This window comes from Balaenoptera musculus, chromosome 8 (assembly GCF_009873245.2).
Source record: "Balaenoptera musculus isolate JJ_BM4_2016_0621 chromosome 8, mBalMus1.pri.v3, whole genome shotgun sequence".
Classification (NCBI taxonomy): domain Eukaryota; kingdom Metazoa; phylum Chordata; class Mammalia; order Artiodactyla; family Balaenopteridae; genus Balaenoptera; species Balaenoptera musculus.
The window spans coordinates 57,132,663-57,155,507 of NC_045792.1; the positions used below are offsets into that span (position 1 = coordinate 57,132,663).

Genomic DNA, 22,845 nt, shown 5'->3' on the forward strand with positions numbered 1-22,845 from the left:
GCCCCTGTGTGCCCCTCCCTACCTGTTTATTATTCTCTTGGATTTCTTTATCATTTTACTACTACGCATGTATCTGATGGTGTACTGCTAAATGTTTAACAGGCTCACCAGAAGGAAAAAAATAGCTCTGATTTGTAGCATTTGCCAATTTCTCCCAAGTTGGCACAGCCAGCTCCACATACCACTGCATGTATCCCAAACAACATATTTACCTTTTCATATTTTTAAACTTTATATAAATGGTATCATTTATGCAAACGGTATGTGTTTGTGTGTGTGTGTGTGTGTGTGTGTGTGTGTGTGTGACTTGTCTTCACAGAGGTTGTATCGCATTCTCTGCTGATCCTGAACATTTGGGCATGTGTGTCAACTCTGCAAGGTAATATCAGACAGTTTTCTGATGTGGTGATTCTAATTTACAATGGCAAAATAGCAGTGTGTGAGAGTTCCTTTTTGCTCCACATTCTCACCAATTCTTGGTGTCAAATTTTTAAATGGTTGCCAATATAGGTGTGAAATAGCATCTCTTTGTGGATTTTAATTTGCGTTTCTTGGTGGAGGTCTTTTCATTTTTATTTGCAATTATTTTTCCTCGTTGTGAAATGCCTATTTACATCTTTTGTCCATTTTTCTATTGGGCTATTCTTTTTTTACAAATTCATTCGTGACTCTTCATGTTTCTTTGTTGCTAATATAAAATACAAACCCCTTCCACCTTGGAGCTTGTCTTTTTACCATTTTTTTAAATGGGGTCAAATTTATCAATCTGTTCCTTTTTGGTTGTCTTTTTGTGTCTAGTTTAAGAAATATTCCCTATACAAGGCCATAAAGATCTTCACCTACATATTCTTCCAAAAGTCCATTTTACTTTAAAATCTTTAATCCACCTAGAACTTATTTTTCTGTATATGGTGCCAGGTAGGTATTGTTTTTTTCTTTTAGACATCCCACTATCCCAGAACCATTTACTCAACAGTCCATTGTTTCCCCACAAATCTGTATGACTGCTGTGTTATATACAAATGTTACATATATGCATGGGTTTGTATCTGGACTATTGTTCCACTGGTCGATCCCTGGGCCAGTGCCACACTACAGCCCTTCCTCTCCTCCTCCTTCCTCAGGAGTATCTTCTCTAAGTACTTAGCTTCTTACTCCTCTCAAATGGAAACGTATTCTTAAGAAAGGATCAAATATCAGTCATACAGGGAAAAGAGGGGTGCTACATTTTAAACCTCATCTCTAATTGTGGATGGAAAATCTTGATAGTTCCCTGATGGCACTTCAGATACTAATGACTGAGATATTTAAGAACTTTCCTGGGTCCTCTGAAGCCACACTATTACAGAGGAGGGCCTGCCTTAAAGTAGATCTTTCATATTATTTGAGGCAAAAGATCTATTTTAGGTATATTTAGGTATATCTGGAAGTGGTAAAACACACTTTTGGAGTTGGGCCAAAGGACAGAGAAATCAATTAAAAAGCTAAGAAGTAAAGTGTAGGTTTTGGGTGAGTTGACTGGTCAGATTGACCCTACCATTTTTTTTCTTTTTTTTTTTTATTTTATTTTTTTATACATCAGGTTATTAGTTATCCATTTTATACACATCAGTGTATACATGTCAATCCCAATCTTCCAATTCATCACACCATCACCACCACTGCCCCGCCACTTTCCCCCTTTGGTGTCCCTACGTTTGGTCTCTACATCTGTGTCTCTATTTCTGCCCTGCAAACTGGTTCATCTGTACCGTTTTTCTAGGTTACACATATATGCGTTAATATACGATATTTGTTTTTCTCTTTCTGAGTTACTTCACTCTGTATGACAGTCTCTAGATCCATCCAAGTCTCTGCAAATGACCCAATTTCGTTCCTTTTTATGGCTGAGTAATATTCCATAGTATATATGTACCACATCTTCTTTATCCATTCCAGAGTGACCATATCTTGATGTTGCTGTATTCACATGCCATTTGTGTGACCTGAAGCAAGTTTACTTAATGGTCCCAAGTCTAAGTTTCCTTGAATAAATGGGGTTATTAACATGAACTCCACCACAGGGTTGGTGTGAAAATATTAAATAAAACTATACAAAAGCATGCATCACATAGAAGATGCTCCCTCAGCATTGAGGCAGTAGACTCAGAGCCAAATCCTATCTGTTAGCTACTAGTTTTATGCCCTTAAAACAGTTATTTCTTAGCTACAATTGCCTAGTTATAAAATGAAAATATGGAATTACTCTTTATATTTTTTTGCATTTCTGAGCTTTCTTATGTATTTAATTTGCATTTTTATTTAATTACTTAAATTGAACATTTTTTCTTGTGTATTGGCCATTTGTTTTACTCTCTCTCTTTTTTTTTTTTTTAGCCACACAGCTTGCAGGATCTTAGTTCCCCAACCAGGGATCAAACCCGGGTCCCTCGTGGTGAAAGTGCTGAATTCTAACCACTGGACTGCCAGAGAATTACCTGGTTTACTCTTATTGCCAGAAAAAAGTGCTGTTAAAAATCAAACTCAGGGCTTCCCTGGTGGCGCAGTGGTTGAGAATCTGCCTGCCAATGCAGGGGACACGGGTTCGAGCCCTGGTCTGGGAAGATCCCACATGTCGCGGAGCAACTGGGCCCATGTGCCACAATTACTGAGCCTGCGCGTCTGGAGCCTGTGCTCTGCAACAAGAGAGGCCGCGATAGTGAGAGGCCTGCACACCGCGATGAAGAGTGGCCCCCACTTGCCGCAACTAGAGAAAGCCCTCGCACAGAAACGAAGACCCAACACAGCTATAAATAAATAAATAAATAAATAAAAATCAAACTCAGAAGGTTGGGGGAAGGCCTTGCTTAGTCTGGGACTGGCTGAGGTGAATGGAGAGGAAGGAGGCGACTCTATCTGAGGGACACCAGGTGTGCAAGGGCCATAGTAAAAGGGGAGGAGATGGCCTGGGTGGCTTGTGTGGTTGGAAGATTGGTTACTCACAGTGGTATTGAGCAAATAAGTGAATATACTAAGAATTTTGAGAGTGCAGCTTCTCATTGTTGGAGAAAGGAGGTAAATATGTAAAAGGTGGAGCTGGATTGGAACTGGTGACAGTGTGAATGCATGATTTTTAATATATATACAGAATGATGGATGTAGAAAGAGAGATGTGTATATGTACTATCTACTGATAGGGCCAAGAAGCAATAATACCCCACTAGTAAAGAGTATATTATTGCCCAGATTTTGGTTTCTGAATACTATTCTCGGGCTTCCCTGGTGGCACAGTGGTTAAGAATCCACCTGCCAATGCAGGGGACAAGGGTTCAAGCCCTGGTCCGGGAAGTTCCCACACGCTGCGGAGCCCGTGCGCCACAACTACTGAGCCTGCGCTCTAGAGCCCGTGAGCCACAACTACGGACGCCCGCGTGCCTAGAGCCCGTGCTCCGTAACAAGAGAAGCCACCGCAATGAGAAGCCCACGCACTGCAACTAAGAGTAGTCCCCGCTCGCCGCAACTGGAGAAAGCACGCACGCAGCAAGGAAGAGCCAACGCAGCCAAAAATAAATAAATTAAATAAATAAATAAATTTTTAAAAAATACTATTCTCCACTAAAAGGAACCAGGGCTATTTAAACAAACAACTGATTCCAGGGCTGGGATGGGAAAGTATAAGTTGAGGCTTGAATATCTTGTGGTATCAGAGAATATGGAAGTGCTCAAAGAATGATGGAAACATGTCAAAAGGACACAGGATCCAGCTTGAAGGAGCCCCCATTGGCCCCAATGGGACACTCTAAATAGCAAAATAAATAATAGTAATAACGGATTATAATCCATAGAATAAAAGATGAATCCATGAGTAATCTATAATAATATATCTGATGAATGAATGAGTGAATGAATGTATAAATGAGGGAGAAGGGAGAGTTCTTCCTTACAGCAGAATGCTGATTATAAATGTAAAAAGAATAATGGAATTAGAAAATCACCATTTGGCAATTATCATAGGAATAACTGATTCAGACAGAAATCATTAAAGAATGCTAAAACTAGTTCATACAAGATTGATGAGGAATAGGATATTTATACTCTCAAAGTAGCTCCCCACAAAATACTTATTAACTTGGCTGTGGAGAAACCTGGTAGATACCATTTTAACTGAGTTAACACTGCCTGACTAAAATAAAAAGGATGGACAAAAACAAGCATTGGCAAGGACATGGAGAAATCAGAACACTTACACATTGCTGGTGGGAATGTAAAATGGTGCAGCCACTTTGGAAAATAGCTGGCAGTCTCTTAAAACATTAAACATAGAGTTACCATATGACCAAGCAGTTCCACAGTTAAGTATATACCCGATAGAACTAAAAATATATGTTCACAAAAAAACTTGTACACGACTGTTCACAGCAGCATTATCCATAATAGCTAAAAAGTGAAAACAATCCAAATGTCTATAATCTGATGAATGGATTAAAAAACTGTAGTATATCCATACAGTGGTGTATTAGGGTTCTCCAGGGAAAGAGACAATGTGTGTGTGTTTGTGTGTGTGTGTGTGTGTGTGTAGAGAGATATTTATTTTAAGGAATTGGCTCATGCAATTATGGAGACTTGAAGGGTCCAAAATCTTCAGGGTAGGCCTGTGGTACAGCAGGGGACGCAGGGAACAGTTGCAGTTTGAGTCCAAAGGCAATCCTTTGGTAGAATTCCTGCTTGCTTGGGGGGAGGTCAGTCTTCCTCTATTAAGGCCTTCAACTGATTGGATGAGGCCTTACATTATGGAAGGTAATCTGCTTTACTCAAAGTCCACTGATTTAAATGTCAGTGTCATCCAAAAAACACAGAAACATCCAGAATGCTTGACCAAAAATCTGGGAAACATGGCTCAGTCACGCTGACAAATAAAATTAACCGTCACAAGTGGGCTATTACTTGGCAACAAAAAAGAATGACGTACTGATGCATGCTACAACATGGATGAACCTTGAAAACTTTACGCTAAGTGAAAGAAGCCAGACACAAAAGGCCACATATAATATGATTCCATTTATATAAAACATCCAGAATAGGCAAATCCACAGAGACAGAGAGTCAGCTGATTAGTGGTTGAGAGGGCTGGGGTACGGGGAGTGACTGTTGAAATATATGGGGTTTCTTTCTGGGGTGATGAAATGTTCTGGCATTGGTGGTGATGGCTGCACTACCTTGTGAATATACTAAAAACCACCAAATTGTATACTTTAAAAGGGTGAATTTTATGGTTTGTGAATTATATCTCAAAAAACAAAACAAAACAAAAGGTTAACATCACCACTAATGAGACAAGTCAACATTGTGTGGCTCCCAATACCATGCTCTTAGGATGGAGAATCGCATCGGGAGTATTCTTGCCCAAATACATAACCTAAAGCTAATCATGAGGCAACATCAGACAAACCCAAAGTGGCCTACATTTCAAAAATATCAGGGTTATAAAAGGAAAAACTGAGGAAGTACTCCAGACAGAAGGCAAATAAATGCAACGTATGATCCTGGATTAGACCCTGGACCACAAAGGAAAGAGTGATTATAAAGGACATTGTTGGGACAACCAGCAAAATTTGAATGGGGCTGGCAAACTGGATGATAGTATAGTATCAATGCGGGTTTCCTTGTTTTGACAGATGTGCTGTGGTTATGCAGGAGTGTCCTTGATTTCAGCAAATGCATACTGAAGTATTTAAAGGTAAGAGGACATAAAATTTGTGTATTACTCACAAGTGATTCAGAAAAAATATATACAGCATATATAACCTGTATAAAAAATATATCTGTATATATATAAAGAGAGAGGGAGAGAGCAGATGATAAAGCAAACATAAGAAGTTAACAACTGGGAGATCTGGGTGGGGATATACTGGAATCCTCTGAACTATTCTTACAGCTTTTCTGCAAGTTTGAAATTATTTCAAAATAAAAAGTAAATTAGAAAAATATATAAAATATATCCACAAAGAGACTTGTTCAAGAAAAATAAACCTTTGCTTTACAACGTTATTGTGAGGACTGTGCCTGGCACACAGTATATGCTCAATAGCTGCTGCCACTGCCAACTTTTCTGAGAGGACTGAGAAATAGAGGCACTTCTCACAAGAAGCCACAAGGGGGCATCTGAAAGCCAAGAAACAAGGTCTAACACAGAGCTTCCCTGGGCCTGCAGTGCTGCAGATAGGGGTTGTCAACCTTTCCTTACCCAGAATGCATTCCTCAACCCAAAAGGAAAAAAATGCTTTGTCTGATACAAACTGGGGATTATTACATTCACAGTAGATAAGGCTTTGGGGTACCTGAGAGCTAGCCTCTGCTCCTTCTGTATGGGTCTGGACTTCAGGACAGCTGTCAAGGGTTACTGCATCTATCACAATCAGGATATCAACTCTGGAGACCTGTGAAAAGGGGCTTGTAAATATGATGGCAATGGAGAAGAATGAGTCCTGGAATGGAACTCACAGTCATACTTGTGTGAACTCAGCTATATTCTTCCTCATCTTTTTTTGTTAGTCTGACTTCTTAGAGGTTCCCCCTGGACCTTCTAGGATTCAATGTTTCTGAGCTCTGGAATATGCCCTTTTGGGTCTACCTGACCCTATCACAAATCACTCCTTGAATGAAACTGCTCTAGTCCCAGAGGTCTTGTGACCACATGGTACAGTGGAAGGAGCATGGGCCTTGGAGACAGACTGAGCAAGGTCCAAATCAAGGCTCTGGTACTTAATTCCTTGAGTCTCAGTTTCTTTTTTTAATTTATTTTTGGCTGCATTGGGTCTTCGTTGCTGCATGCGGGCTTTCTCTAGTTGTGGCAAGCGGGGGCTACTCTTCATTGCAGCGCGCAGGCTTCTCATTGTGGTGGCTCCTCTTGTTGTGGAGCATGGGCTCTAGGCACGCAGGCTTCAGTAGTTGTGGCGCACGGGCTCAGCAGTATGGCCCGCGGGCTCTAGAGCGCAGGCTCAGTAGTTGTGGTGCACAGGCTTAGTTGCTCCGCAGCATGTGGGATCTTCCCAGACCAGGGCTCGAACCTGTGTCCCCTGCGTTGGCAGGTGGATTCTTAACCACTGTGCAACCAGGGAAGTCCCTCTTTATCCTTTAGACAGGAATAATACTATTTTCTTTTTAAGAGCGTTATGAGGATTAAATATTTACATACAGTACCTAGAACAGAGTAGATACCCAGTAGATACTCAATGAATTATAGTATTTTATTTTCGATTTGGTTTAGGCAAAAGCAACCAGAAGGAAAATATGGGATTTAAAGTTAAGATAAACTGTGTTCAAGTTCCTACTCTCTATGACCCTTGGCAAATCACTAGATCTCGTTGAGTCTCACCACTAGCCTTTTTTTTTTTTGGCTGCACTGTGTGGCTTAGAGGATCTCAGGTCCCTGACCAGGGACTGAACCTGGGTCACAGCACCAAAGGCCCGGAATCCCAACACTAGGCCACCAGGGAACTCCCTACCACCAGCCTTTAAGAACTCTGTAAACCATAATATTACGCCAGCTAGGAATTACCTTCTTTTTTAAAATAAATCCTGATCTTAGCCTACATGGCCCAGCGCAAGGGTTGCTTTTCTCTAATAATGTAATTGATATGGTATTCATACTCTGGAAATAAATGACCACGCCGCACAGCATGCGGGATCTTAGTTCCCCGACCAGGGATTGAACCCATGCCCCCTGCAGTGGAAGCGTGGAGTCTAGACCACTGGACCGCGAGGGAAGACCAAACTTTGGAAATTATTAAAAAGAATGAGGTACTGAGCTCTGCCCACCAGAGCAACAGTCAGCTCTACCCACCACCAGTCCCTCCCACCAGGAAACTGGCACAAGCCTCTTAGATAGCCTCATCCACCAGAGGGCAGACAGCAGAAGCAAGAAGAACTACAATCCTGCAGCCTGTGGAACAAAAATCACATTCACAGAAAGATAGACAAGATGAAAAGGCACAGAGCTATGTACCAGATGAAGGAACAAGATAAACTCCAGAAAAACAACTAAATGAAGTGGAGATAGGCAACCTTCCAGAAAAAGAATTCAGAATAATGATAGTGAAGATGATCCAGGACCTCGGAAAAAGGATGGAGGCAAAGACCGAGAAGATGCAAGAAATGTTTAACAAAGACTTAGAAGAATTAAAGAACAAACAAACACAGATGAACAATACAATAACTGAAATGAAAACTACACTAGAAGGAATCAACAGCAGAATAACTGAGGCAGAAGAACGGATAAGTGACCTGGAAGACAGAACGGTGGAATTCACTGCTGTGGAACAGAATAAACAAAAAAGAATGAAAAGAAATGAAGACAGCCTAAGAGACCTCTGGGACAACATTAAATGCCAACAGCGGGCTTCCCTGGTGGTGCAGTGGTTAAGAATCCGCCTGCCAATGCAGGGGACACGGGTTCAAGCCCTGGTCTGGGAAGATCCCACATACCACGGAGCAACTAAGCCCGTGAGCCACAACTACTGAGCCTGCGCTCTAGAGCCCGCGGGCCACAACTCCTGAGCCCGTGAGCCACAACTACTGAAGCCTGCGCACCTATAGCCTGTGCTCCGCAACAAGAGAAGCCACTGCAATGAGAAGCCCGTGCACCGCAACGAAGAGTAGCCCCTGCTCGCCGCAACTAGAGAAAGCCTGCGCACAGCAACGAAGACCCAACGCAGCCAAACATAAATAAATTAAATAAATAAATAATAATAATTTAAAAAACGCAACAACATTCACATTATAGGGGTCCCAGAAGAAGAGAGAGAAAGGACCAGAGGAAATATCTGAAGAGATTATAGTTGAAAACTTCCCTAACATGGGAAAGGAAATAGCCACCCAAGTCCAGGAAGCGCAGAGAGTCCCATACAGGATAAACCCAAGGAGAAACATGCTGAGACACATAGTAATCAAACTGGCAAAAATTAAAGACAAAGAAAAATTATTGAAAGCAGCAAGGGAAAAACGACAAATAACATACAAGGCAACTCCCATAAGGTTAACAGCTGATTTCTCAGCAGAAACTCTACAAGCCAGAAGGGAGTGGCCATGACATATTTAAAGTGACGAAAGGGAAGAACCTACAACCAAGATGACTCTACCCAGCAAGGATCTCATTCAGATTCGATGGAGAAATCAAAAAGCTTTACAGACAAGCAAAAGCTAAGAGAATTCAGCACCACCAAACCAGCTCTACAGCAAGTGCTACAGGAACTTCTCTAAGTGGGAAACACAAGAGAAGAAAAGCACCTACAAAAACAAACCCAAAACAATTAAGAAAATGGTCATAGGAACATACATATCGATAATTACCTTAAACGTGAATGGATTAAATGCTCCAACCAAAAGACACAGGCTTGCTGAAGGGATACAAAAACAAGACCCATATATATGCTGTCTACAAGAGACCCACTTCAGACATAGGGACACATACAGACTGAAAGTGAGGGGATGGAAAAAGATATTCCATGCAAATGGAAATCAAAAGAAAGCTGGAGTAGCAATACTCACATCAGATAAGATAGACTTTAAAATAAAGAATGTTACAAGAGACAAAGAAGGACATTACATAATGATCAAGGGATCAATCCAAGAAGAAGATATAACAATTATAAATATATATGCACCTAACATAGGAGCACCTCAATACATAAGGCAACTGCTAACAGCTATAAAAGAGGAAATCGACAGTAACACAATAATAGTGGGGGACTTTAACACCTCACTTACACCAATGGACAGATCATCCAAAAAGAAAATAAATAAGGAAACAGAAGCTTTAAATGACACAATAGACCAGATAGATTTAATTGATATATATAGGACATTCCATCCAAAAACAGCAGATTACACTTTCTTCTCAAGTGCATATGGAACATTCTCCAGGATAGATCACATCCTGGGTCACAAATCAAGCCTCAGTAAATTTAAGAACATTGAAATCATATCAAGCATCTTTTCTGACCACAACGCTATGAGATTAGAAATCAATTACAGGGAAAAAAATGTAAAAAACACAAACACATGGAGGCTAAACAATATGTATATCTTACTAAATAACCAAGAGATCACTGAAGAAATCAAAGAGGAAATCAAAAAATACCTAGAGACAAATGACAATGAAAACACGACAATCCAAAACCTGTGGGGATGCAGCAAAAGTAATTCTAAGAGGGAAGTTTATAGCTATACAAGCCTACCTCAAGAAACAAGAAAAATCTCAAATAAACAATCTAACCTTACACCTAAAGGAACTAGAGAAAGAAGAACAAACAAAACCCAAAGTTAGCAGAAGGAAAGAAATCATAAAGATCAGAGCAGAAATAAATGCAATAGAAACAAAGAAAACAATTGCAAAGATCAATAAAACTAAAAGCTGGTTCTTTGAGAAGATAAACAAAATTGATAAACCACTAGCCAGACTCATGAAGAAAAAGAGTGAGAGGACTCAAATCAATAAAATCAGAAATGAAAAAGGAGAAGTTACAACATACACCTGAGAAATACAAAGCATCCTAAGAGACTACTACAAGGAACTCTATGCCAATAAAATGGACAACCTGGAAGAAATGGACAAATTCTTAGAAAGGTATAACCTTCCAAGACTGAAACAGGAAGAAATAGAAAATATGAACAGACCAATCACAAGTAATGAAACTGAAACTGTGATTAAAAATCTTCCAACAGGGCTTCCCTGGTGGCGCAGTGGTTGAGAGTCTGCCTGCCGATGCAGGGGACATGGGTTCGAGCCCTGGTCTGGGAGGATCCCACATGCCGCGGAGCAGCTAGGCCCATGAGCCACAACTACTGAGCCTGCGCGTCTGGAGCCTGTGCTCCGCAACGAGAGGCTGCGAGAGTGAGAGGCCCGTGCACCGCGATGAACAGTGGCCCCTGCCTGCCGCAACTAGAGAAAGCCCTCGCACAGAAACGAAGACCCAACACAGCCAAAAGTAAATAAATAAATAAATTTAAAAATTAAAAAAAAAAAAAATCTTCCAACAAACAAAAGTCCAGGACCAGATGGCTTCACAGGTGAATTCTATCAAACATTTAGAGAAGAGCTAACACCCATCCTTCTCAAACTCTTCCAAAAAATTGCAGAGGAAGGAACACTCCCAAACTCATTCTATAAGGCCACCATCACCCTGATACCAAAACCAGACAAAGATATTAGAAAAAAAGAAAATTACAGACCAATATCACTGATGAATATAGATGCAAAAATCCTCAACAAAATATGAGCAAACAGAATCCAACAACACATTAAAAGGATCATATACCATGATCAAGTGGGATTTATCCCAGGGATGCAAGGATTCTTCAATATACGCAAATCAATCAATGTGATACACCATATTAACAAATTGAAGAATAAAAACCATATGATCATCTCAATAGATGCAGAAAAAGCTTTTGACAAAATTCAACACCCATTTATGGTAAAAACTCTCCAGAAAGTGGGCATAGAGGGAACCTACCTCAACATAATAAAGGCCATATACGACAAACCCACAGCAAACATCATTCTCAATGGTGAAAAACTGAAAGCATTTCCTCTAAGATCAGGAACAAGACAAGGATGTCCACTCTCACCACTATTATTCAACATAGTTTTGGAAGTGCTAGCTACAGCAATCAGAGAAGAAAAAGAAAGAAAAGGAATACAAATTGGAAAAGAAGAAGTAAAACTGTCACTGTTTGCAGATGACATGATGCTATACATAGAGAATCCTAAAGATGCTACTAGAAAACTACTAGAGCTAATCAACAAATTTGGTAAAGTTGAAGGATACAAAATTAATGCACAGAAATCTCTTGCATTCCTATATACTAATGATGAAAAATCTGAAAGAGAAATTAAGGAAACACTCCCATTTACCACTGCAACAAAAAGAATAAAATACCTAGGAATAAACCAACCTAGGGAGACAAAAGACCTGTATACAGAAAACTATAAGACACTGATGAAAGAAATTAAAGATGATACCAACAGATGGAGAGATATACCATGTTCTTGGATTGGAAGAATCAACATTGTGAAAATGACTATACTACCCAAAGCAATCTACAGATTCAGTGCAATCCTTATCAAATTACCAATGGCATTTTTTACAGAACTAGAACAAAAAATCTTAAAATCTGTATGGAGACACAAAAGACCCCGAATAGCCAAAGCAGTCTTGAGGGAAAAAAGCAGAGCTGGAGGAATCAGACTCCCTGACTTCAGACTATACTACAAAGCTACAGTCATCAAGACAATATGGTACTGGAACAAAAACAGAAACATAGATCAATGGAACAAGACAGAAAGCCCAGAGATAAACCCACGCACCTATGGTCAACTAATCTATGACAAAGGAGGCAAGGATATACAATGGAGAAAAGACAGTTTTCAATAAGTGGTGCTGGGAAAACTGGACAGCTACATGTAAAAGAATGAAATTAGAACACTCCCTAACACCATACACAAAAATAAACTCAAAATGGATTAGAGACCTAAATATAAGACCGGACACTATAAAACTCTTAGAGGAAAACATAGGAAGAACACTCTTTGACATAAATCACAGCAAGATCTTTTTTGATCCACCTCCTAGAGTAATGGAAATAAAAACAAAAATAAACAAATGGCACTTAATGAAATTTCAAAGCTTTTGTACAGCAAAGGAAACCATAAACAAGATGAAAAGACAACCCTCAGAATGGGAGAAAATATTTGCAAATGAATCAATGGACAAAGGATTAATCTCCAAGCTATATAAACAGCTCATGCAGCTCAATATTAAAAAAACAAACAACCTAATCCAAAAATGGGCAGAAGCCCTAAATAGACATTTCTCCAAAGAAGACATACAGACGGCCACGAAGCACATGAAAAGATGCTCAACATCACTAATTATTAGAGAAATGCAAATCAAAACTACAATGAGGTATCACCTCACTCCTGTTAGAATGGGCATCATCAGAAAATCTACAAACAACAAATGCTGGAGAGGGTGTGGAGAAAAGGGAAACCTCTTGCACTGTTGGTGGGAATGTAAATTGATACAGCCACTATGGAGAACAATATGGAAGTTCCTTAAAAGACTAAAAATAGAATTACCATATGACCCAGCAATCCCACTACTGGGCATATACCCAGAGAAAACCGTAATTCAAAAAGACACATGCACCCGAATGTTCATTGCAGCACTATTTACAATAGCCAGGTCATGGAAGCAACCTACATGCCCAATGACAGACGAATGGATAAAGAAGATGTGGTACATATATACAATGGAATATTACTCAGCCATAAAAAGGAACGAAATTGAGTCATTTGTTGAGACGTGGATGGATCTAGAGACTGTCATACAGAGTGAAGTAAGTCAGAAAGAGAAAAACAAATATCGTATATTAATGCATGTATGCAGAACCTAGAAAAATGGTACAGATGAGCCAGTTTGCAGGGCAGAAGTTGAGACACAGATGTAGAGAATGGACATATGGACACCAAGGGGGGAAAACTGCGGTGAGGTGGGGATGGTGGTGTGCTGAATTGGGCGATTGGGATTGACATGTATACACTGATGTGTATAAAACTGATGCCTAATAAGAACCTGCAGTATAAAAAAACAAACAAAACAACTAATACTAAACTTTCATTGGGTTATTTGTATGGAAATATGTTAATATAAATGTTTCAGACATTACATGAAATTTCTAAAAATCTTATATTTGTATTTGTATGGAAATATGTATGGAAATATGTTAATATAAATGTTTCAGACATTACATGAAATTTCTAAAAATCTTATATTTGTATTTGTATGGAAATATGTATGGAAATATGTTAATATAAATGTTTCAGACATTACATGAAATTTCTAAAAATCTTATATGTTCTGGGATAATGTTATAAGTAATAATCCTAGTTATTACTTTAAAATGTATATCTCAGAAATAACTAATTTTCTTGTCAACTGCATTATTATGAACTTTCATCAAATCTTTAACCGTGGTCATTTTTAAGTCTTTTGTCATTTACAGACAGTTCTGGGTGTACTCTGATGATTTTGCAAATATGTTCCTATAAAAGGGTTTCATCTTCAAGAAATTCATGGAAAAGACTCTGACAAATACAGGTTTCTGGTAACTGACTGTACTGCTGAACTGAATGAATAAGCATTTTCAGAACTCTAATGAAAAACTGATGAACTCATAAAAGTGCTAACAAAAGATCAAGATGAAAAAAAAAATTAATTACATGGGACTGAGTGAACTGATGAGGATGAGTATAATTTTTGTGACTTTCTGTCTGAATTTAAAAAAAAAAAAAATCCCACAAGGACTCAGAGGCAAAGAATATACAAATCAATTTTCACTGCAAAGTAAAGGAGCTGTTACAGTGGAGGATTACTGGACTGAATGTCAATATTATGACATAGTATGAGTGTGTTTCATGTTTGGTAATTGCAATCATTGTTGCTTTTGTTGTGGTCATCCATGTACAATGCTTGGTGTCAGTCTATTTATCTCTTGTAAAAATAAAATACAGTGTGTGTGTGTAAAAAAAAAAAAAAAAAAGAAAATATTGAAACAAACTAACATCAATTCAAAATTAATGTATTGAACTTCTACTTGTGGCAGTATGGAAGACTAGACGTTTTGAATAGTTTTTCTAGTGTAAAACACCTAAATGTTAGATAAACTAAAACAAACTTTTAAATGCATTGCAGAAATACACTCTCAATAACTTTTCCCTATTCTCTATCATTTCCGCTTTGTAATCAAATTACACATATATTTGTCTTGATACTAAAAAAAAAAAAAAAAACTCAAAATGGATTAGAGACCTAATTATAAGACCGGACACTATAAAACTCTTAGAGGAAAACATAGGAAGAACACTCTTTGACATAAATCACAGCAAGATCTTTTTTGATCCACCTCCTAGAGTAATGGAAATAAAAACAAAAATAAACAAATGGCACTTAATGAAATTTCAAAGCTTTTGTACAGCAAAGGAAACCATAAACAAGATGAAAAGACAACCCTCAGAATGGGAGAAAATATTTGCAAATGAATCAATGGACAAAGGATTAATCTCCAAGCTATATAAACAGCTCATGCAGCTCAATATTAAAAAAACAAACAACCTAATCCAAAAATGGGCAGAAGCCCTAAATAGACATTTCTCCAAAGAAGAAATACAGATGGCCAAGAAGCACATGAAAAGCTGCTCAACATCACTAATTATTAGAGAAATGCAAATCAAAACTACAATGAGGTATCATCTCACACCAGTTAGAATGGGCATCATCAGAGAATCTACAAAGAACAAATGCTGGAGAGGGTGTGGAGAAAAGGGAACCCTCTTGCACTGTTGGTGGGAATGTAAATTGACACAGCCACTATGGAGAACAGTATGGAGGTTCCTTAAAAAACTAAAAATAGAATTACCATATGATCCAGCAATCCCACTACTGGGCATATACCCAGAGAAAACCATAATTCAAAAAGACACATGCACCCCAGTGTTCATTGCAGCACTATTTACAATAGCCAGGTCATGGAAGCAACCTACATGCCCAATGACAGACGAATGGATAAAGAAGATGTGGTATATATATACAATGGAATATTACTCAGCCATAAAAAGGAACGAAATTGGGTCATTTGTTGAGATGTGGATGGATCTAGAGACTGTCATACAGAGTGAAGTAAGTCAGAAAGAGAAAAAACAAATATCATATATTAATGCATATATGTGGAACCTAGAAAAATGGTACAGATGAACCAGTTTGCAGGGCAGAAATTGAGATGTAGAGAACAAACGTATAGACACCAAGGGAGGAAAGCGGCGGGGGTGGGTGGCGGTGGTGGTGTGATGAATTGGGAGATTGGGATTGACATGTATACACTGATGTGTATAAAATTGATGACTAATAAGAACCTGCTGTATACAAAAACAAACAAAATTCAAAAATACAAAAAAAAAAGAATGAGGAAGGTCTGGACTTCCCTCGTGGTGCAGTGGTCAAGAATCCGCCTGCCAATGATGGGGACATGGGTTCGAGTCCTGGTCCGGGAAGATCCCACATGCCACAGAGCAACTAAGCCCATGTGCCACAACTACGGAGCCTATGCTCTAGAGCCCATGTGCCACAACTACCGAAGCCCATGTGCCTCTAGCCCGTGCTCCGCAACAAAAGAAGCCACTGCAATGAGAAGCACGCACACCGCAACGAAGAGTAGCCCCCGCTCACCACAACTAGAGAGAGCCCGTGCACAGTGGCAAGGACTCAGTGCAGCCAAAAATAAATAAAAAATAAATAAATTTATTAAAAAAAAAAAAAAGAATGAGGAACGTCTAAATGTACGAAGACGGAAAGAACTCAGAGATACTAAGTGAAAATAAACCATGGAATACATACATTATGATTCCATTTTTATGTTTAAGGAAAAAAAAGAGGTGACCATGTTGTACCCTTGCTTAAAACCCTTCTGTGGTTCCCCATAGCCAATCAAGTGAAGTTCAAGCTCCTTACCTGGCATTCAAGGCTGTTCACTATTTGGACCCTGTCAACCTCTCCAGCCTCATCTCCTATAGACCAGCCTGGCCATCCCTTGAGCCCTGAGTTCCATCTATGACTAAATTGCCCTTCACCATTTTTTTCTCTAGGTCTCAAGAATCAGAATCACCTGGGAGTCTTGTTAAAATACTGATTGTGGGCCCCATCCATAGAATTTCTGATTTAAGTCTGAAAGGGTCGGTGGGGCGGTGGTTTCCAAGAATTTCTATTTCTAACAAGTTCCCGGGTGATCTGATACAGGTGTTCAAGGGACCACACTTTGACAGACGCTGCCTTTACAATTATATGATTCAACTTCGTCACCTGTATAAAGGGTGACCAATCATATCAGTTTGCCTGGGACAGAAGGCATGTAGCAGAAAACCCCTCAGTCCGAGGAAGACTGGGAAGGTTGGTTACCCTACCTCTCTAACAATGTTTCCCAGGTTGCGTATGGGATATTTACTGCTACTGTCAAGTAGTCCTACCCTATAGGCAGGCTAACAGGAAGTGCCTGAGAAGGGAATCCCATCACCGTGACTGACTTTTTGCTAAAGCCAGGAGTATTTAACAAAGATTCTCAAATTCAGACTCCTCCAAACATATTTTCTTTATTTCCTCCAGAGAACAGGCTTCAGTCCTCTGGTCCTTGTAAACATTTAACATAATCGGTGTGAGATCAAACTATAAACATCCATATCCTTGTCCTATGTTGCTGGGGTGAGTTTAAGGGAGAAGTTGGGACAAATGCAGTGAGCACATGTGAGCTTCTTACTCACTTCAAAGTGCGTCCTGTCATGGAATGATAGCTCCACATGGGCCAATGCAGCTGACTTTTTGTTGCTTCCAAAGGGTACCCAATACAATAAAGGGCACCCATGGTCCTTCCATGGTCCTTGATGATGTTTCTGCTCACTGCTGATCAGAGTCAATCTTTTTCATTAACTGTGACTCCTCTTCCCAAGGGGTCAGAGGTCAGAGAGCTGATAGCGTCGCACAAGACCATCTCGACAACACGTGTAGATCTGCTTCTCCCATGTGGCTACCTGGAACACAAGAGTTCACAGCTCAAAGGAAGCCCAGGATTCTTCCATTTCAAAAAGATAGAGGCTTGTCATTGACCCCAACTAGTACAAAGGGGTCTGAGAAGCTTTACTGACTCCAAAGACAAGACTTATATCCATGATATATATTAAAAAAAATAGCTGGCCAGAATCAAGGGGGCTCATGACTACTTCTGTAGAACAGAGAAACTAAGTGACCAAGTGGAGAACAAACCCACTAGCATTGTGCATGGTGTAGCGCAGACAGTGTGTACTGGGGGAGCAGATGGTCCATAGAAAGGCCTGCGTATCCTTGAACCTCATAAAATTATATGCAAAGAAGTTCTCAAAATGTGCCTTTTTTTTTCTGAGGAGGATTTCATCAAATTCTCAAAGTAGTCTGAGACTCAAAGAAGGCTAAGCACCACTAATTTAATGGAAATGGCACGATTTCTGGAGTCAGCTTAATCACAGCTTTGCTAATATGTAGCTGCATGACCTAGAGCAACTTTCTCAACCCCTCTGGGCCCATTTCTTCATTTGTAAAACGAAAATGATACGTTAATTCACAATACAGAATATGCAGGAATTTTAAAAAATGAAATGTATCTATTATATATTCATTTGTCTGGAAAGAGCTCCAAAATGCCATGTAAAATAACCCAAGTCATAGAGGAATACATATAGAATGATCCCAATTATGTACAAAGTAAAGACAAAACTATATTATTTACATAAATACACAAAGATGTAAGTGCAAATTCTCCAAAAACAGTCTTAAAAGATACATGCCAAACTATTAATGCTAGTTACTTCAGGAAAGAAGAGTGGAACCAAAAAAGTCTTAAAGCAGACTTTTAAGTCTGTACAAGTCTGTATTGTTTGAATTTTTACATGTATGCATTAATTATATATATTTTTTTAAATTATAAGAAAAAACAGGAATAATAATATTATACCTCAAGGGATGATAACAACTATTAAATAAGATAATATATGTAAAAACATCTAGAACAATGTCTGGTCAACAAATACTCTTTCCCCTTTCATTTTTCTCTTTTCACTCTAACCAAATCAGTCTTGAACTTAAATAATAATAATAACAACAACAATAGTAATAATAGCTAATATTTACAGAATATTTAAAATATACAAAGAAATTTCATATGCATTATCTCACTGTTATCCTCATTTTACAGATAAATTGACAGACTGAGGAGGTAAAGTGATTTTTTAAGTTTCCAGATCCAGTAAGTGATGAAGTCACTTCTGACTCAAAATTATTTCTTCCTATCCCACCCCGTAGTATTGTATTACCCCTAATAACCACAAAGTAGCTGGATTCAGTCCCCTCAAAAGCCCTAGGTCCCAGGTGAGAATCACCCAGGCCTGGTCTCCTCTCAGGTCTGTACCTTGTACACAGGGTCACAGTCAGCCCCAGTGAGCTCAATGACATAGTCTAAGTCTTGCTGGACAATGAAACAGCTTCCATCACCTAAAAGGCAGAAAGAAAACTTAAGATAACTGAAGAGATAGCCGCATGCTAAAGTTAAAAAAAAACAAACCCCTCAACATTTTAGTTTATTTCTGTACATCACTAGCCTAAAGAAGATTGTCTAAGACACAGAATGGTAGACAGGACTCATTATGTGGGCCAAATATGAGGACCTACAGTGACTGCCTAAAATGCTGGGCTTGAGAGGATCTGAAGGCCAAGTGCAAGCTCAGTGGGAAGAAGAGTTGTCTTTGATTAGCAATAACTGCCAAGGGCACAGAGCAAGCAACTGTAGGCTTACACATATATTTGCAAACTTATCCTAGACAATGATTTTTAACAGGGAATTTGCCTGAATAAATGTTTTCTTTAAGAAAACTATGCTCCCGGGACTTCCCTGGTGGCTCAGTGGTTAAGAAACCGCCTGCCAACGCAAGGGACACAGGTTTGAGCCCTGGTGCGCAAAGATCCACACGCTGTGGAGCAACTAAGCCCGTGCGCCACAACTACGGAGCCTGCGCTCTAGAGCCCACAAGCCACAGTTACTGAGCCCACGTGCCATAACTACTGAAGCCTGTGTGCCTAGACCCCGTGCTCCGCAACAAGAGAAGCCACTGCAATGAGAGGCCCGTGCACCGCAACAAAGAGTAGCCCCCACTCGCCACAACTAGAGAAAGCCCACACGTAGCAACAAAGACCCAACACAGCCAAAAATAAATAAATTTATATATACATAAAAAAAACAACTATGCTCCCAAATTATTCTTCAATCTATAAACTTGACCACATAAATCAGGCAAAGGAGAAAAGTTATACCAAGAAAATAAAAGTATATCTAATTTTTAAACTTAATTTTCTCAGAAGAGCATGGTCAAATGAAACTTGGAATGATCTATAAACTGCTGAATGGGTGACTTTTTTGTTCCTGTTTTATTTAATATAAACGTAGCACATGCTCAATGAAGAAAACTTTAAAAATAAAGAAACAGGGGCATCCCTGGTGGTCCAGTATTTAAGACTCCGCACTCTCAATGCAGGGGGCACAGGTTCAATCCCTGTTTGGGGAACTAAGATCCCATATGCTGAACGGTGCAGCCAAAAAGAAAAAAAATTAAAAATAAAAGTAAAGAAACAGAAGCAAAAAATCACCCATATCTACCACTAAATATAATTACTGTTCACATTTTAATGTATTTTTCCAACCTTTTCTGTGTAAATTTTTATTTTACATGGTTGAGAGCATACTGCATAAAAGAATATCTTTATGCATAAGGTTTTTTCTATATTAAGATTATGACTTTGTATAGAACCCTGGAAAAGAATCAAAAGATATTAATTAACCATTTGAAACTTTTTGGAAATCTGAAAAACTGCTTTCCAAATTACATGTTAATCAATTTTAATTTATCTGTTAATCTATACTGCAACCAGCAGCATACAGGAGGAATTTATCCTTTCTTGCATTATTATTATTAAAAATAATCTTTTCCAAAAAAGAATTCTTAGATATTTTAGAGATATTTATAGAAATATTGACAGGGGAGATAAGAAAGTCTGATTACCATAGCTCTTCTTCTGCACTCAAGTTTCTATACACAAATCTACTTGATAAGCCCCAGCTCTATTCCCATTCCCTCTAGGAAGCCATTTCTAACCACCCCATATAGTAAACCCTTCCTCCCATCAACCTCTTGTAACACTTACTATTCCTTTGATACTTCCACATATCTTTCCCTATAGCATAATTCTACTTTTTGTGAGTGTGTGCTTTTTCACTGGATCATGATGAGAAGAAACATTTTTTAGGAGGGCTTATAGGGCAAGGGGTAGTTATAGGAGTAAGAAGAAACTATTACTTACAGAATGTCTACTTTATGTCGAGTACCTATTTTATCTCTAAGTAAACTGAGACTTAGAAAAGTGAAGTGGTTTACAAAGGTCATAGGACTATTAGATTAAACGATATACAACTGCCATTTTTATAAATCAAAAATGGCCATATATTAGGAATTTCATAGAGCTGAATCTAATAGTAAGTGATGGAGTGAGGATATAAATTCATTGATTAGGTTGTCAGTTTGCATCCAAAATCTATGCTTTTTCTATATCATGCAACTGCCCAATAAAATAAAGGCTAAGTAGGAGATCAGGGCTAGAGCTATGGATTCCAATCATTAACAGCTAACACCATGAGTACAGTCGGTCCTTGAGGAAGCATGGAGAAGAAAAGGTAGAAGGACAAAGGCTGAACTCAGGAAATATCTCTGGTTCAGGGATGGCAACAATACTAGGAAGAGCAAAAGGATTCAACATCAACAAAAAATTAGAGAACCTACAGTAAACCATGAATCATGCTAGGCAAAATACCAGGGAAATCAGGGAAAGGAGCAGTAACTGGAGAAAGAGAATGATCAGGAGATTAATTAGTATCACCAAAGTCAAAAGACCTCATAGTTTAAAGAAAGAAATAACAGAATCCATTATCACTAAGAATCATGAAAGATGAAACATATGTACTCACTCATTCAACAAACATTTGCTGAGATTCTTCAGTCCTGTGCAAGAGCTGGGGTTACAGAGACGAAGAAGACATGCCACCTGTCCTCAAGGAAGCTTAGGGACTACTGGACAAGAGAGGACTGTACACATAAAAGGCCACTGGATCTAGCAAGAGGCTCATGATTGGTGGCCTTCAAGAGGGCAGTTTGAACAGAGGGATAGGGATGGAGGGCACACTGCAGAGATTTCAAGGGAAGAGTGTGGTATGGCAGCAAAAGGAATAAAAAAAAATAGGATCGTGAGTGCTGGCAGCAGCATCAAGGGAAGCTGTCACAAGGTGATGCCAGCTGTACTCTTTTTAAGGTTTTATATAGAGTACAACTGCATCACTATCTGATGCCCAGCCATGTGGGAGAAAGAGATTGAGAGAGAGGGAGTGCAGACAGCTAGAAAAATTAGGTCTACAGATTCCTGATTACTCTTTGCTATGGTCTGGAAATCAAAGGGCTAGGGAAATAAGGCACCAGTTTTGACAGGGACGAAGGGTACCTATATCAGAGAGATGACCATGGAAATCTGGATACTGTTGGTCGCCTATTGTTGTTTTCTATGTCTGTGAGTCTGTTTCTGTTTTGTATATAGATTCATTTGTATTATTTTTTAGATTTCACATATGAGTGATGTCATATATTTGTCTTTCTCTGACTTACTTCACTTAGTATAATATGCTCTAGGTCCCTCCATGTTGCTGCAAATGGCAATATTTCATTCTTCTTAATGACTGAGCAATATTCCATTGTACATACATACACACCACATCTTCTTAAGCCAATCGTCTGTTGATGGGCACTTGGGTTGTTTCTACGTCTTTGCTATTGTAAATAGTGCTACTATGAACACTGGGGTGCATGTATCTTTTTGAATTAGAGTTTCTGTCTTTTCTAGATATATGCCCAGGAGTGGGATTGCTGGATAATACAGCAACTCTATTTTCAGTTTTTTAAGGAACCTCCATACTGTTTTCCATAGTGGCTGTACCAATTTACATTCCCACCAACAGTGTAGGAGGGTTCCCTTTTCTCCACATCCTCTCCAGCATTTATTATTTGTAGACTTTCTGATGATGGCCATTCTGACTGGTGTGAGGTGATACCTCATTGTGGGTTTGATCTGCATCTCTCTGATAATTAGTGATGCTGAGCATCTTTTCATGTGCCTGTTGGCCATCTGTATATCTTCT

General features: G+C 39.0%; 1 protein-coding gene across 1 annotated transcript in view; it reads right to left on the reverse strand.

Moving 5' to 3' along the window:
• Nucleotides 1-17,153: 17,153 nt before the first annotated feature.
• The window catches only part of PAAF1 (proteasomal ATPase associated factor 1), a 50,622-nt gene continuing 44,930 nt past the window's right edge, over nt 17,154-22,845 (reverse strand). The window contains exons 11-12 of the mRNA XM_036861833.1: nt 19,024-19,106; nt 17,154-17,614 (exon numbers count right to left, since the gene is read on the reverse strand). Coding sequence (XP_036717728.1) covers nt 17,537-17,614; nt 19,024-19,106 — 161 coding nt within the window. The 3' untranslated portion in view covers nt 17,154-17,536. The remainder of the gene's footprint in view (nt 17,615-19,023; nt 19,107-22,845) is intronic.